This window comes from Pleurodeles waltl, chromosome 5, assembly GCF_031143425.1.
Source record: "Pleurodeles waltl isolate 20211129_DDA chromosome 5, aPleWal1.hap1.20221129, whole genome shotgun sequence".
In the NCBI taxonomy this organism is placed as follows: Eukaryota; Metazoa; Chordata; class Amphibia; order Caudata; family Salamandridae; genus Pleurodeles; species Pleurodeles waltl.
In genome coordinates this window covers 436992271-437007867 of record NC_090444.1, presented here as the reverse complement: position 1 = coordinate 437007867, position 15597 = coordinate 436992271, and the positions used below count along the sequence as shown (strand labels likewise).

Here is a 15597-nt window from a genome sequence, read left to right as displayed (position 1 = left end):
GGAGGCATAATACAGAAACTGGTGGGTGTTCCTGAGCTCCTGTGTGAAAATCTAATGGTACTCAGCCCACATTCATAGGGATGCAAATCACTACTGTAGAGGGCACACACATTGGATCTTGATCACTGATGTCAAGCAAATTGATTAGTCATCTGGTCCCTAAGAAATTAGCAGAACACCTGAAGTTACGCTCAGTAAATAATCAGTCCAAATAAAAGTAATTCTGAGATTAATCTAAACTAAATGAATGCAAGAAACTTGCACAAACAAGAGTAAAGTATATTGATTTCTGAGAAATAACTCTTAATTTACTGTTATAATACTTTTTGCATTGTGTTGTCACTTGAGTCACACACTTTTATGTTTTCCTTTTGAAAGGAAGCGTGGAAGGAGAGTCAGCAGATGAGGTACGTCTCTTTATCTTAATATGTGGTCCGAGTCCTTTTTGAATGTGTGTCATCTTTATTTTCCACTGGGACAGAGTGAGCTGTGCAATGTCTATTACTCCAAATAGCTATTGGGGATACAGTACCAATGTTACCTTTTAGTGCACTATATCTCTTACTATCTCTGACAGTGGTAGATTTGAATAAGAGAGTTACACATAATTTTCTTGGTAGAACATTCATGCCGCCAATATAATTTTAGACTTGATACAGAGCATCTGAACTTTTTACATGTGCAAATGTGAGCTACATTGTGTGTTGAACAAAGTCCGGTGAGTCCAGAGGACTCCTAGTTCTTCCTAGCAATTTTAGTACTAGGACTACTATTTGAGAGCACAGCATTTTATGAGAAGTGCTGCTCTCTGCATCACACAGCAGGCAAGTACACAAAAGCACAACAACTTCTTCTGATCTGATCTGATTTCCTATCTTCTGCAAACGCATCAATGCAGTTGAGTCCCCACAGGCACCCTGCTTGAGTGTCCCTCCTCACAATCAGGAGTCTATCTTCTTATTCAGCCTGCAGCCACCATTTGACCTGCTTTTTATCTTCACCATGCACTTTTTGTTGTTTAATGTAGTGGAATCCCCAGCCCAGACCTTCAGATTCAGATCCACAGGACTTCCCTTACTAACCTCAAGAAGTGTTCTTGCCTATTTGCTTCTGGCTAAGGAGTCCCTCCTAGTCTGTAGCACTTCAGCACCCAGTCTGTTATCTCGTAGTGCTGTGCTAAATGACAACAACCCCTTATAGTCTTATCCTGAGCAACCAGATGGGACTCCGCTTTATCTGCTGATGGGGTGTGAATTAGTACTTTTGCTAAACTATAGATGTGACATGATACATTGCTTGCAAATGAAATACCGTGTATGTGGTTTGAATGCATTTACTTTGCTGACACAATGACATTGTAATTCCTGATTTATGACTTTTGTCCTTAGGAGATGCTTGTTGCCTTAATTCATAAACGTCTCATAAGGATAGGCCTTTGACTTTATGACAGACTAATAGCTCGTTTACGTTCATGTGGAGTCATTTGTTTACCTTTGCTGTCATTGTACAATATTGTTTGATTTACAGTATTTTTGTTCACAAAGTAAAGACTTGTGAACAATTAGGTTTTCTTAAAGATGCAACGTAGATTTTGACCTTTTGTCAAAACTTTCAGCTATGCAATATAGTGCGATGCATGCCTTTAAAGTTCACCACCTGCTAATCAAACATCCTTTTCTTAACACTCGCCTCTAAGGGTACAGCTTAACTCTGCTAAGGCAGCTGATCATAAAAGCGACCATTTTTAAAGTACGGACATCCAATTGTAATAATAAACTATTATCTTGCTTTCCCTGAGCAGCTTTTTCATAATTCATCCTAGGGATTGGCATCTAAAAGCATAAACAATGTATTGCATGTAATACACTTACGTATACGCATGATAGAAAGCTTATTAATAACAGGACATGTTTCTGCTTCTCCTTAACAATTCTGTGTTAGCACCACCACTACCAATATTACTGATACTACCAAAATGAATTCCACCAATACCACCACCACCTGCACAATTAAGTTCACCACCAGTACTACCATCAGTACCACCACCAATACCACCACTAGTTAGACTACCACTGATAATACCACAGCCCATACTCACACTGGTACCACCAGTACCAACGCCACTAAACTATCAATAACACCACCAAACCATAAACACCACCACTGCCAATACCACCACTACTGTTACCAGTAGCACCACCACCAATACCACATTACTACCACCAATATCATGACTAATCTACCACCACTAGCTTTAATGTACTATTGCATTGAAATACTTTTTTGCATGCCTATGTTTGCACATGCTTTCTTCACAAAAAAACAGAACTTTTGGCTTTGCTAACGCTTATTTTTGAAGGGAGATGCTGTTGTTAGTGACACACTTAAAAAGTAGATTTTAGCAAGATGCTTGTGAAACAGACACTTTGCTGGCACTGCAGGGAAACTAAATGGCAAAGTCCTTTGGTAGACGCATCCCAACACTACAAAGATCCTTGCTAGGATCAGACACACTTTATTCTTCCTGTTTACTGATAAGAACCATCACTGGGCAAAACAACAACAGAGTGATCTTCTAAAACTAAACACAGTGACATCAGACCGCCTTGACTAGGCTGACAAGCCTAGAACCGTATGCAGATGCCACCTACATTCTAATAGGCACGCTCTAGAAGGCACTGGAATTTTTAAAACAAGAATTTGCAATGCAGTGGGTCTTGCGTTTGCTCGAGTTAGAGCTATTAGCGTGGTAAACTCCTATTCAGACTTTTCTTGCCAATTAAACTGAAAATGAAAAGTAAAACAATTTCACATAAGCGAGCAGATGGCCGCCATGAGCGCAAAGCAGACACACAAAAGCAAACAAAAATTTGCTTGCAGAGAAACGTATCGGCAAAAGTGCAATTGTCCATATTACCGGCAAAAGTGCAGTTATCCTTGTAACTGGCAAAAGTGCAATTATCCATGTAACAGGGTCAATGTCATGCAAAGCACTCAACTACTGCCCAGCAAGATCTCGCTGCCTACGAAATAAAGAGGAAAAAGTAGTCCAGAAACTATACGGAAAACATGGACGCTCGTATGTTTTCAGTAGTTGGCAGGTGCGCTTGAGGAGGGCTAAGCACCGGAAAAGACATGACGCATGCATGCCTTTCACTAATGAAATCAAGCAAATTTTAAAAGACAAGCCCACGAACCAACCAAACTGATGGGTGTGGTTACAAGCCCATAGAGAGATTACAACAGGTTTGCGCACTCGACCCTAAAAAGGTTATAGGAATGTTGATTCCTGAACAAATCTAATCAGTGGTCGGTCTAACTTGAAGGCTTGCAGTAATTACATAAACTGGTTGAATATTGCAGTTATACTGCATCTAATCACAAAAATACTTTTAGCAAACTTCTAGTGGCTAATGAAGTGCAAAAAAGCAAGTAGGGCCTCCCAGTGGTGGAGTGTGCAGTATAAACGGAGGCATTTGAGTCATAAAGAAGTTATAAATCTACACCTGTAAGTACTCCTGTGTGCATGTGTAAATTTACGACTTGAGACTATTCATATCAGTGGTGCTTCTGAAGAGGATTTTTTTTTGGGGGGACCGGAATTCCCTAATACGAAATTATATGCGCAGTAATGCTCACGCTGGGGAAACACAGCACCTTTGTGCAGTTTACTTGTTTTTCTTTTCGTTTTTTTTTCGCCTCACAGAAATATTTTTTTCTGTGTGTAAACCTGTTCCCCAATAACCCAATTAAGTTTGGGGGTTGTTCTGTTCCCCTTCCCTCTATGGAAAAGGGATTTACTGCAAGCATTGACTGGTGTAAATATTGAAGATTTTCCAGGATCATAAAGGGATCTGTGAATGCTCAAAAACTGATTTGTTTGTGGCCATTTATAAATTTTCAAGGTGTAGCCAGTGGCTTAATATTAGCCCCGCAACCCCCTCGGTGCCAGGGGTTGGGGGGCAGGGGGCATTGGGCTCCAGGCCCCCCAAGGCACAGTACACTGACCGGGTCTGGGACCAGTTAGTGTTAGTTTGATACGTTTGATTTTTTAGCGGTGGGCCTAGGTGGTGCACTGGGGGGGGGGTAGGACAGGCTCTCCATGTACTTTGCAGAGGGACTCCCTCAAGTTTCATTATGCCCGCACAATTGGAATTACCCACTCCCTGCCCATTTTGTAGAATGTACTGCTGCCTGTTACACTGTGTAGCGTCATCTTTTGCGACTATTTAGAAGTTGTATTTATGATTGTAAAAATACTGTTACATCCAGAAATGTCTTTATGAATCAGATCTACAGTCTGCAGCAGTAGTAGTTACCCCTATTTTTTTACTGTAACCCTAAATAGTGCAGCGATACCACATCTTGATAAAAAACTGATAAAACAAAGCTGACACATGCTGTACAAGTGCTGCTTAGCTTATACTAAAGGACAAAAGGAGGGTGGGCATATACTGCCTGCCTTAGCTTATACCAAAGGACAGAAGGAGGGTGGGTGTACATTGCCTCACTTCCCAGCGCTCAGTTTGCCCCAGTGCCTTATGGTAAATGCAGTGCATGATAACACAGCATTGCCAGCACTCCCAAATTTCACACGTTTCCGTCTACTGAAGAAGGACAACAAACCTGAAACAGGGGTATAGAGATACACAGCACTGGCTGCACCAACGATGGTGAATACTAAAGACACTCAGCTAAAGTTCTTCCATGCACTGCATTTACCACAGTACATCTGGGTTAATTTTGCACAGGCATGCCAAGCAGTGCGCTCCCTCCACATTTTTATACTTAAGGGCCTTTGCGTATGCCTTCTCTGTCTAAGAATAGAGACCAACCACTATACAGTGAAGTCTTCAAAGAGCTTTCTTCGGAATGATATTCCACATGATTTTGCACCCAGTACAGCATATCACTTGAACTAGGGCGCCACGTCAAAGTTCTGCATGACAGCCTGTGCTATGCACTCAGTCTCATGCCAGCTTCTTTCAGACTGTTAGGGTGGAGCACATGCCATTCTTTATTAATGTGTCATTTTGTAACACGTCAGCCTGGGTGGCCATGTGAAAAGGTGCACTCACTAAGTGGTACCTTTGCAGGTGGATGAAACAAGCTTGTGCACCCCTGTACTGGCTCTATAACATCTAGATGCTGTGCAAGTTAGTCACTGTACTCCACACATCCATCAGGTGGACCTCGGCTGATCCAGCACTGCTGGAGCAATAATTGCAGGTCAGTAGTCTGAAAGGTTTGTACTGGTATGTAGATGACTTTACCCATCGTTCACATCCCAGAAGTAGTTTTATTCTCACAAGGCAAAGAGTCAGCAGCTTGTGGATCCATTCGGGGTGTAAATAGCCATAGAATTATGCACCCACCAGATGGCAGACCTGGTTTGTCAAGTCAATGAAGATACGCTGTTTCCACATACGTAATGTTGCGACAAGCGACTGCATTGAAATGCAACTTAGATATTGCAAAATATAATAAACGCACACTTGATTAAATGATCAACTGTGAATAGGGCATGAAATTGATAGTAATAGCCATTGCATAGAGCCTTTAGCTTTTAGCATCGGCCACTAGAATGTTCTACTTGATTCTGTTAATGCTTATACTTTTTGAAAATAACATTAAAAAGCATCACCTGGTTCATTCATTAAATCTGTATTTGTTTTTTGTTTCTTAAAGCCATTTAAATTATATCAACATATTAACATACAAATACCTGTGTGTAACTATGTAATACATTGCATTAAAAAAGCAAAAGAAACAACAGTATCAACAACTCATGATACCAATATTGTCACAATAAGTCGAAGTATAAGAGCGATAAAACGAAAACCTTACTGAAGACCTCACCTGGTCAGCACCTGCTAAGTAAATTGCAATCATAAAGCGGGTGCGGGGGTCCGGTGACCACAGCAAACAAACAGGAGAAGGTATAGCTTGCCTCAGGTTGAATTTCTTTAACAGTGGTGTACCATAATGTTGCATAATTGTTTATAAAAATACACAATGTGATAAAATGCACAGTGTCTTGAAAAGAAATGAAATCAAAAGTACTGAGGGTTGAAGCATGTGACAACTTTTAGGAACACTTAGAAGTCAGTGCACCAAATTCATTCTAAAAGGGGGCAGTAGAAGACGATGGATGCTGTTAGCAACACATATCAAATGAGGTTTCAACGAAGGTAGTATTTTCAGAAGCACATAAGATGTAACCGATGAGTTACTCAATTAAGTCTTTTCTCTGAAGGGCACACCAACGTTTCAAAAGGGCAACTCTGGTCCACTGCAGATTTGCTTTACATTTGATTCTGGCTTAAGAAACAGGTCTGGATGATCATGTTCCAGAAGAGAGGACATAATATAATTGGGTAAATTCATTTAAGACCATTTCCAATCTGAGGCAGTCCATAATAATTTACTTAACTGATTAAGGCCCTCACTACAACCCTGGCGGACGGTGTTAAAGTAGCGTTAATACCGCCAACAGGGCGCAATAAAAAAAATGGGATCATGACCACGGCAGAAACCGCCATCACAGACAGCCACTTTAACACTCCGACCACCACGGCGGTAGCAACAAACACCGCCGCGGTAACCGCCAACAGACAAGCTTAAGACAATGTACCGCACACCTCATTACAACCGGTAGCTTTTCCAGGGCAGTACCAACGCCATCAAAAGCACTGCAGAAACAGTCTTTGGAAGGGAAACCACTCACCGCTTGACACTCAATGAAGAACCAGGACGCCATGGAGCCCAAGCTGCAGGTCCTGCCGATGCTGGTGTATCTGCTCATATAGCAGGAACATCAAAGACGGCGGCGGTGGCGACCAGGGAGAGTATTGCACCTAGTACACAGGGGAGGGGGTGAGGAAAAAGAGAATGACACACACATGCAACACCCCCACCCCCACCCTCACCCTCAACACCATACACACAAACAGATCCAACAACATTACAGATACACCCCGTAACTCCCTGGAAGAACGCAAGGACAAATGTGAGTGAGTCAAACCAGTGATATTTCAGAAATAGGCAGATAAACAATAGAATTTGAAAAAACAGTATTTACAGAAATATACAAAATGTACATAAGTCCGTACATTGTCCTTCACAAATGTTCGTGGGTCACTGGGCCAAAAATCATGGGCCAAGCCCACACTTGACTCCTGCCTCAATACGGAGAGAACACTGCAGGGGCATCAGGTCGAAAACACACAGGCAACTCAGGGGGATGTGGAAGGGGGGGCACCTCAGCCGGAAGATGGTACAACGCCACTGCTCCTCAGGGGGACTCAATGCTCACAGCGATGTCCTGGGGAGTGCAAAGCCACAGTCTCTCAAGTGGGTGGGTTGCCCTCTGCTTGGTCCTGGGGAGTGCAAAGCCACAGTCTCTCAAGTGGGTGGGTTGCCCACTGCTTGGTCCTGGGGAGTGGAAAGCCACAGTCTCTCAAGTGGGTGGGTTTCCCACTGCTTGGTCCTGGGGAGTGCAAAGCCACAGTCTCTCAAGTGGATGGCTTCTCCACTGGTTCTGGAGGGGGCTTTGTGCCCAGAGTGCTTCATCCTGCCAAGGATAGGGTGAGTGGATGCCTTTCTCCAATGGTTCTGAAGGGGGCTTGGTGCCCAGAATGCTTCATCCTGCCAAGGATAGGGTGAGTGGATGACTTTCTCCACTGGTTCTGGAGGGGCCTTGGAGCCCAGAGTTCTTCATCCTCCCCCACTGTTTCTGGATGGGGCTTGGTGCCCAGAGTGCTTCATCCTGCAAAGGATAGGGTGAGTGGGTGCCTTTCTCCACTGGTTCTGGAGGGGGCTTTGTGCCCAGAGTGCTTCCTTCATCCTGCCAAGGATAAGGTGAGTGGATGCCTTTCTCCACTGGTTCTGGAGGGGGCTTGGTGCCCAGAGTGCTTCATCCTGCCAAGGTTAGGGTGAGTGGATGCCATTATCCACTGGTTCTGGAGGGAGCTTGGTGCTCAGTGATGCAGTACTTGGAGTGTGCCAGTACACATTCCCTCACCTGGGTATCTGAGGCATGAGATTAGCAGGGAACATGTAGCATGAAAGTTCATGGAGGCAGGGCTCAACTCCATCCTGCGGCGCCTAAGGCTGCTAAGTGGTGGTAGTGCCAGAGCTGGTGGGGGTGCTGCCAGTGGTGGTGGTAGGCTCCAGCTCATCTCCTGCAGCCTCGGACGGCTGCCCACTGGGGCTGCTGGTGCTGGTAGTGGTGGTACTGTCAGCGGTGCAGGTGGCGGTGCTTGCGGCGGGGATGCTGGCGGTGCTGCCTGTGGTGCAGGTGCCGGTGCTGCCAGTGGTGGAGGAAGGCTCCTGCCCTTCTCCTGCAGCCTCAAACGGCTGCCCACTGGGGATGCTGCTGCTGACAGAAGTGGTTGCAGTGGCGGTGCAGGTGGCGGTGCTTGCGGCGGGGCTGCTGGCGGTGCTGCATGCGGTGCAGGTGGCGGGGCTGGCGCTTCTGCTGGTGGGCACCAGGGCTTCACCTACATCCTCAGTCAGCTGAAGTGCCTTGCCATCAATTTTCTTCCCCTTCCTCACTTTGGCAGATGCTGTTGTGCGCTTGGCTCTGTCAGCTGGAGGTTTGGAGGAGGCCTTGCTGGGGGGGTCGTGCTCCTTGCCCTTGCTGCATGCTAGCCCCTTCTTCACCTGGCAGGTGGCGGAATGGTTTGATCCTTTGCAGGGGTTGGTGGTACACTGGCTTTCCTGACGGGTACCCCCTTTGAGCCTCTGGGAGTTGCAGGTTCCACATTGGACGGTGACTTGGTGGGCGAGGTGCTAGGCTGGGTTCACGGGGAGGACGGGGGGGGGGGGGGTAGTTGGGAGGTCAATGTTTGCCAGGAAATGTTTTTTAGACACACTGGGGCGGGACGATGGAGATGGTTTAGGAGTGGAGGAAGAGGGAGTGGTTGTAGGAGGTGTCTTTCTGCTGAGTTTGGGTGAGGGTGCATGGGCCTGATGCTGTTGTGAGGTGGATGGCTGTTGTGTGGGTGGGTGCTTGCGTTTGTGTACTTTGGGAGGAGGGGTCACAGACACACTGGGAGAGGACACAGGGGACGTGTGCACGGTTGTGGTGGTAGTCACTGCCAGTGAGGGGTATGTTGGGATGGGTGTGCTGGTGATGGAGGTAGTGGATGAGGATGTAGTGCATGTAGGTGTGAGTGGAGACAAAACTGGGAGGGAGGTGGACGAAGAGGAGGAGGGGGACACAGTGGAGGCAGTGGATATTGGTGTGTCTGCATGGGTATGGTGTTTGTGTGAGTGCCTGTGAGATGAAGTGTGGTACTTATGTTTGCCTGAGCCACCTTTGTGTGGTGATTTGGATGAATGCTGGTCTGAAGGTGTGCCTGGGATAGGCTGGGGCTGAGGGGATTGGGTCTGGGTAGAGGAAATTGGAGGGGGGGAGACTAGACACAGGGACAATGGCTGTCATTAGTGCTGATGCCAAAGCCTGAAATGCTCTCTGTTGGGCCGCCACGCCATAGTGAATGCCCTCCAGTTATGCATTTGTTTGTTGCAAATGCCTCTCGACATCCTGGGTGAGCGGACACAGGAAACATGCTGAGGGGCTGCTGGGAGGGCGGTCTGGTGGGGGGGGTGGCTGCTGTACCTGCTGTTGGGGTGGGCACAGAGGTGTCCGCCACCGCCAGGGAGCTCCCATCGGAGGAGGAGTCGCTATCTGTGGTCTCCCCTCCTGCCCCCGTCATGGTGCTCCCCTCGCCCTCCTTCCCACTGGTGCCCTCACCTTTGGTGGATTCGGCCTCCAGGCCCATGTGGGATGCAGCTCCCTCCGTCGCTGGTGCCTCTGCTTCTCCCCTAGATGATGCTAATGCACACAAGGACAGGGTGACAAAAGAAAAAGGGGGGGAGAAGAGACAGTGGATAGACTTGGTCAGTGGCAGCAAAAACACTACAGTTGCTGTACATAACACACAGGGAGCAGCCCTATGCACTAGGCCATGCACTACCAGTTACTAAGACAGTCACCAGCCCATGTAGTTCAATGCCTAACGCCATTAGCTGTACACCTGAAACCCACAGGACCCTGCCCAGGAGTAGATGGCCGCCAACACTATTGGGCTAGGAGTGATTCTGAACCTGCCCAACAAGGGACCTACCCTGTCATGTTCGCTCTGGCCTAGGGGCACCCACAGCCCACATCCCCCACCCAGGTATCTCCTAACATGCGCAAAGTCAGGGTTCAGATCCTGTACTCGCCCCCTCGTGGCTGCTGTGAGGCCTTCAGGCGCTCATCCAACTCCGGATAGGCCACCGCCAGGATGCAGAACATCAGGGGTGTCATGGTGCGACGGGCACCCCTTCCTCGTTGTGAGGCCAGCCCCAGCTGGGCCTCCGCCGTCTTCTTTGCCCAGTGGCACAGGTCCTCCCACCTCTTGCGGCAGTGGGTGCTCCGCCTGTCAAGGACCCCCAGGGTCCGCACCTCCTTGGCAATGGCACGCGAAATACCCTTTTTCTGGTGGGTGCTGACCTGCATGGACAAGACAGCAGAAAAGGGAATTAGTCACCCGTCCGGACCGTCATACACATTGCCCACCAGATCCCTCCCATCCCCTGACGCACATACATTGACCACCTTACATGCTGCTCTCTGGCCAGGACCCCTCTGCCCCCTCTACATGTGGCTTACACACACAGCAGTCCATACATTCATGGCCCACGCATCATGCTCACAGTGTACCCACCTGTTTGTCTGGAGGACCGTAGAGTAACGTGTACTGGGGTAGGACCCCATCCACCAGTTTCTCCAACTCCTCTGCAGTGAAGGCAGGGGCCCTTTCCCCAGACACCTGAGCCATAGTCGCTTCCAGACACAGGTCACAGCAGCACTTGCAGTGTAGGTCCTCCCCTATTGAAGGCCAGGTAGCAAGTGAGTGAATAGATAGAAAATGGCGGTGACGTCCGCGGCGGTGCATACCGTCACTGCCGGCGTACATCGCCATTGGCTCCAGGAATCCATAGGGCCCAATGATAACCAATGCGAATTTGCGCGGTGGTCATCGACCGCCTACCACAACGGCGCACAACGCCAGCGCAATTACCTCATTCCCACTTATCCCTCCTCACAGGTCAGGCAGCCGCCATTTCATGGGGGCACAGGGCATGGCCCCTAACTGCGTCACAGCAGACATTGGCACACCCACGGACTCTCGAGTTCACATAATGTTTCTGTAAAGTAAACAAATCATCATTAGTGCTAAATAAGTGTGAATTTGACCCACTGCTCACCGTTCTCTTCCATAGGCTTCAACCGCTGAGGCAGAATATGAGATGACGGCATCCTCCGGTGTACAGACTCCTGGTGGACCTAGCGACAATGGAGGACAGACACATTTTCATTACCTACAGACTTGATCGTGCCACAATCCAAGAACTGTGTGCCCAATTGGAGGCAGACCTGATGTCTGATATCTGCCAGTCCACAGGTATCCCCACTCTAGTGCAGGTCCTGTCAGTGCTCCATTTCCTGGCAAGTGGTTCCTTCCAGACAACAGTGGCCATGGCATCAGGGATGTCACAACCTATGTTCTCTAATGTGTTGACCAGAGTGTTGTCTGCCCTGCTGAAACACATTCGCAGCTATATCGTGTTCCCCCTGGTGGAGGATTTGGCCACAGTGAAGGCTGACTTTTATGCCCTGGGACATATCCCCAACATCATTGGTGCCATTGACAGGGCACATGTGGCATTTGTCTCCCCCCCCCGAGGACTGAACAAGTTTACAGGAATGGAAAAAGCTATCACTCAATGAATGTGCAGATGGTGTGTTTGGCAGACCAGTACATCTCCCATTTGAATGCCAAATATCCTGGCCCTGTGCATGACGTCTATATCTTGAGGCATAGCAGCATCCCATATGTGATGGGCCAACTCCAGAGGCATCGGGTGTGGCTAATAGGTGAGCTAAAGATCCCCACACAGTATGAGTAGGTGTCTGTGTATGGGGTTGTCCCTAATGGTTAGTGTGTGTCTAACAGTTGTCCCTCGATGTTTTCAGGTGACTCTGGTTACCCCAACCTCTCATGGCTACTGACCCCAGTGAGGAATGCCAGGACAAGGGCAGAGGAACGTTATAATGAGGCACCTGGGCGTACAAGGAGGATTATAGAAAGAACCTTCGGCCTCCTGAAGGCCAGGTTCCGGTGCCTCCATCTGACAGGTGGCTCCCTGTACTACTCACCAAAGAAGGTGTGCCAGATCATCGTTGCATGTTGCACAATCTGGCCTTGAGATGCCAGGTGCCTTTTCTGCAGGAGGATGTGCCTGGAGATGATCTTGCGGCAGCGGTGGAGCCTGTGGACAGTGAGGAAGAGGAGGCAGAGGAAGAAGATGTTGACAACAGAACCAATGTTATTCGGCAGTACTTCCAGTGACACACAGGTATGACACTAACCTCACTTAACATTTCAGTTATCTGTTGGACATTGTACAAGGCAGCCTGTTTCCCTATGTCTGTGGCCACTGACTGTACCCTTTGGCATCTCCATTTTTAGGTCTCTGTGCCCCACTCTGGCTCCTGCTATGTGTACTGCTGCCCACCACAGGTCATCCTAAAGTATTGATCACTGTACTTTTGAGTTGCAATGCTTTGATTATGTTTTACTAATACATGTTTGAATCATTTGACAGACTCAAGATTGGTATTTGTTCCAACTGTGTTTATTTATGTGCTCATAAGTAGCGTGGGTGGTGCAAGCGGCTGGGATGATGGTGGAGGAATGTCCAGGATAGAGTCCAGTCTCTTGGTATCACAGGTGCATTGTCCAATGAGGCAAAGGAAGGGGAGTAATGGCCACGGTGACAGAGTGGGACAGAAGGGTGACAATCAGGAGAGTCCTATTTCCTGGCGGGGTCTTGGCAATGTTCTCTGACTTCTGCCTGGATCGCAGGGACCATTTGTGGGGTGGTTCTCCTTCTGCATGGGGTGGGGTGCTGGTGGCCTGTTGGTCCTGTGGGTGGTGCCTCCTGTCCACTAGCGCCGGTGGACGTGGAAGGCTGTTCCTCGGTGTGGCTAGTGTCAGGGACCCGCTGTTCTGCCACTGCCTCCCTCATGGTCTTGCCCATGTCTGCCAGCACCCCTGCAATGGTGACCAGGATGGTGTATATTTTTGTTACGTCATCTCTGATCCCCAGGTACTGTCCCTCCTGCAGCCGCTGGGTCTCCTTCAACTTGGCCAGTATCTGGCCTATCATCTCCTGGGAATGGTGGTATGCTCCCAGGATTTTGGAGAGTGCCTCGTGGAGAGTGGGTTCCATGGGCCTGTCCTCCCCCTGTCGCACAGCAGTCCTACCACCTTCCCTGTTGTCCTGTGCCTCTGTCCCCTGAACCGTGTGCCCACTGCCACTGATCCCAGGTCCCTGATCGTCCTGTGTTTGTGGGGTTGCCTGGCGTCCCTGTAGTAGTGGACACACTGCTGATTGACGTGTCCTGGGGACAGTGGCATGGGCCCGCTGGGTGGGTGCTGTGCTGGTGTTTCCTGAGGGGGGAGGCTCTGTGGTGGGTTAGGACTGTGGCAGGGGAACCGACTGTCCAGAGGTCCCTGATGGGCCAGGTTGGTCATCCTGATCCAGGTACGCAGAGCTGCTGTTGTCACTGAGGGCCTCTTCTGTGGGGGGACTGGATGTAGTTGGGTACCTCCTCTCCGGTGAAGTTGAGTAGGGGGTCCTGTGGGGATGCAAATGCAGTGTTATTGTATCTGCGTGGCCCATATTGTGCATGGGTGTTTCCCTCTATGATTGTGATTTCCCTGTCAGCTTGGCCTTGTGTGAGTGGTGATTTACAGGGCATGCTGTGGTGATGGGTGTCCATGTAGGTCTGTGAAGGGTGTCCATGCATTGCTGTTGCATGCAGGGCTTGATATTGGGATGGGTGGGGTGTGATGGTGGGGTAAATGTGAGGTGATGGAGTGATGGGAGTGTGGGTAATGGTGGGGGTATGTGATGGCATGCAGGTAGGGTGGGGGATATAATATTAAAGATATGACTTACCAGAGTCCAGTCCTCCTGCTACTCCTGCGAGGCCCTCAGGATGCATGATCGGCAAGACTTGCTCCTCTCATGTTGTTAGTTGTGGGGGAGGGAGTGGGCGTCCACCGCCAGTCCTCTGTACAGCTACCTTGTGTCTTGCAACCACGGAACACACCTTACCCCATAGGTCGTTCCACCTCTTCCTGATGTCATCCCTGGTTCTTGGGTGCTGTCCCACGGCATTGACCCTGTCCACGATCCTCTGCCATAGCTCCATCTTCCTTGCAATAAACGTCTTCTGCACCGGTGATCCGAAAAGCTGTGGCTCTAGACGGATGATTTCCTCCATACCTGGATGATTTCCTCCACCATTACCCTTAGCTCCTCCTCAGAAAACCTGGGGTGTCTTTGGGGTGCCATTAGTGTGGTGCGAGTGATATGTGTGAGGATGTGTGGGGTGATGTGTTGTGGTGTATGCTGTGATGTGCGTGGATGGTGTATGGGTGATGGTGTTCTGTGCCTCTGATTGAGTGGGTGCTCCTGCCTTGTCTCTCAATGTGTGCTATCTTTTTTATCGTTGAAAGGGTTGTGGGTAATGTGGGGGTGTGTTTTATAGTGGTGTGAGTGTGTGGGTGTGGTGGGTGTATGTGTGTCAGGTGTGTGTAGTTTGAATTGTCGAATGTGGTGTAGTTTTGTAAATGTGTGTGTGTATTTTGAGCGCTGGGTTGTGTACCGCCAATGGTTTACCGTGGTTGAATGTCCGCCGCAGTGATTTATGGGTCGTGATACTGTGGGTGTATTCCTGTTGGCGTAACGGTGTGGGTTTGGATATCGCCAGTTTAACACTGACCTTTGGTCTGGCGGATTTGTGTGTGTCTGTCTGTATAGTGGCGGATTTCTCTGTGTGGGTCATAATACCTGTAGCGGAATACCGCCGCGGTCACGGTATGTTGGCGGCCGTCAGCACAGCAGTAGGCCGCATTTATCGCCAAGGTTGTAATGAGGGCCTAAGTGTCTTCTCAGGCTTAACCCAGGCAGAAAGCTAAAGTAAAACTGGACGTAGTTTTGTAAGATTAGCAATCTGCTTCTGTCCGAAATCTTCATGGGAAATGTACGATGAACAGCTACGAGGCAGTGATAAAAAGTGTCTAAACACCTATTTCTCCCCAATGTGCAAATAGGGGCTGTTGTTATAACCCCAAATGTCAGAGCCTATAGTGGAATGGCAACAGATTTAGCCTGATAAATATTTATTATGGCTTGGCTTGGGCTTTTTACCCAACCTCCAAGTGAACCGAAATTGATCTGCAGAATAATTGCCTTTTATCAGTTTGTAAATAAGGCCGTTTATTAGATGAGTCAAAATGTACCAGCAGATAAGAAAATAATTGGTGCTTACTAATAAGGCAACCCCTAATTTAAAAAACTCTGGATTTGTTCGATTTTATGCCCACTGTCATATGGTGTGATTTAAGAAATTGGTGCTGCTTAACTCAAGACTGCCCGAAAATAAAACAAATTAATTAAGTAGTTGTGATTCACAGTCTTTGAGCGGCTAAAGGAGGAGTGTCCAAAGTATGCCCAGATGTATAAGAT

General features: G+C 48.3%; 1 protein-coding gene across 7 annotated transcripts in view; it reads left to right on the top strand.

Annotated features, from left to right (window-relative positions):
- The window catches only part of WDPCP (WD repeat containing planar cell polarity effector), a 2103513-nt gene that overhangs the window by 2006601 nt on the left and 81315 nt on the right, over positions 1–15597 (top strand). For all 7 annotated transcript variants that reach the window (XM_069234220.1, XM_069234221.1, XM_069234222.1 and 4 more), the window contains one exon: positions 379–407. In XM_069234220.1, coding sequence (XP_069090321.1) covers positions 379–407 — 29 coding nt within the window. The remainder of the gene's footprint in view (positions 1–378; positions 408–15597) is intronic.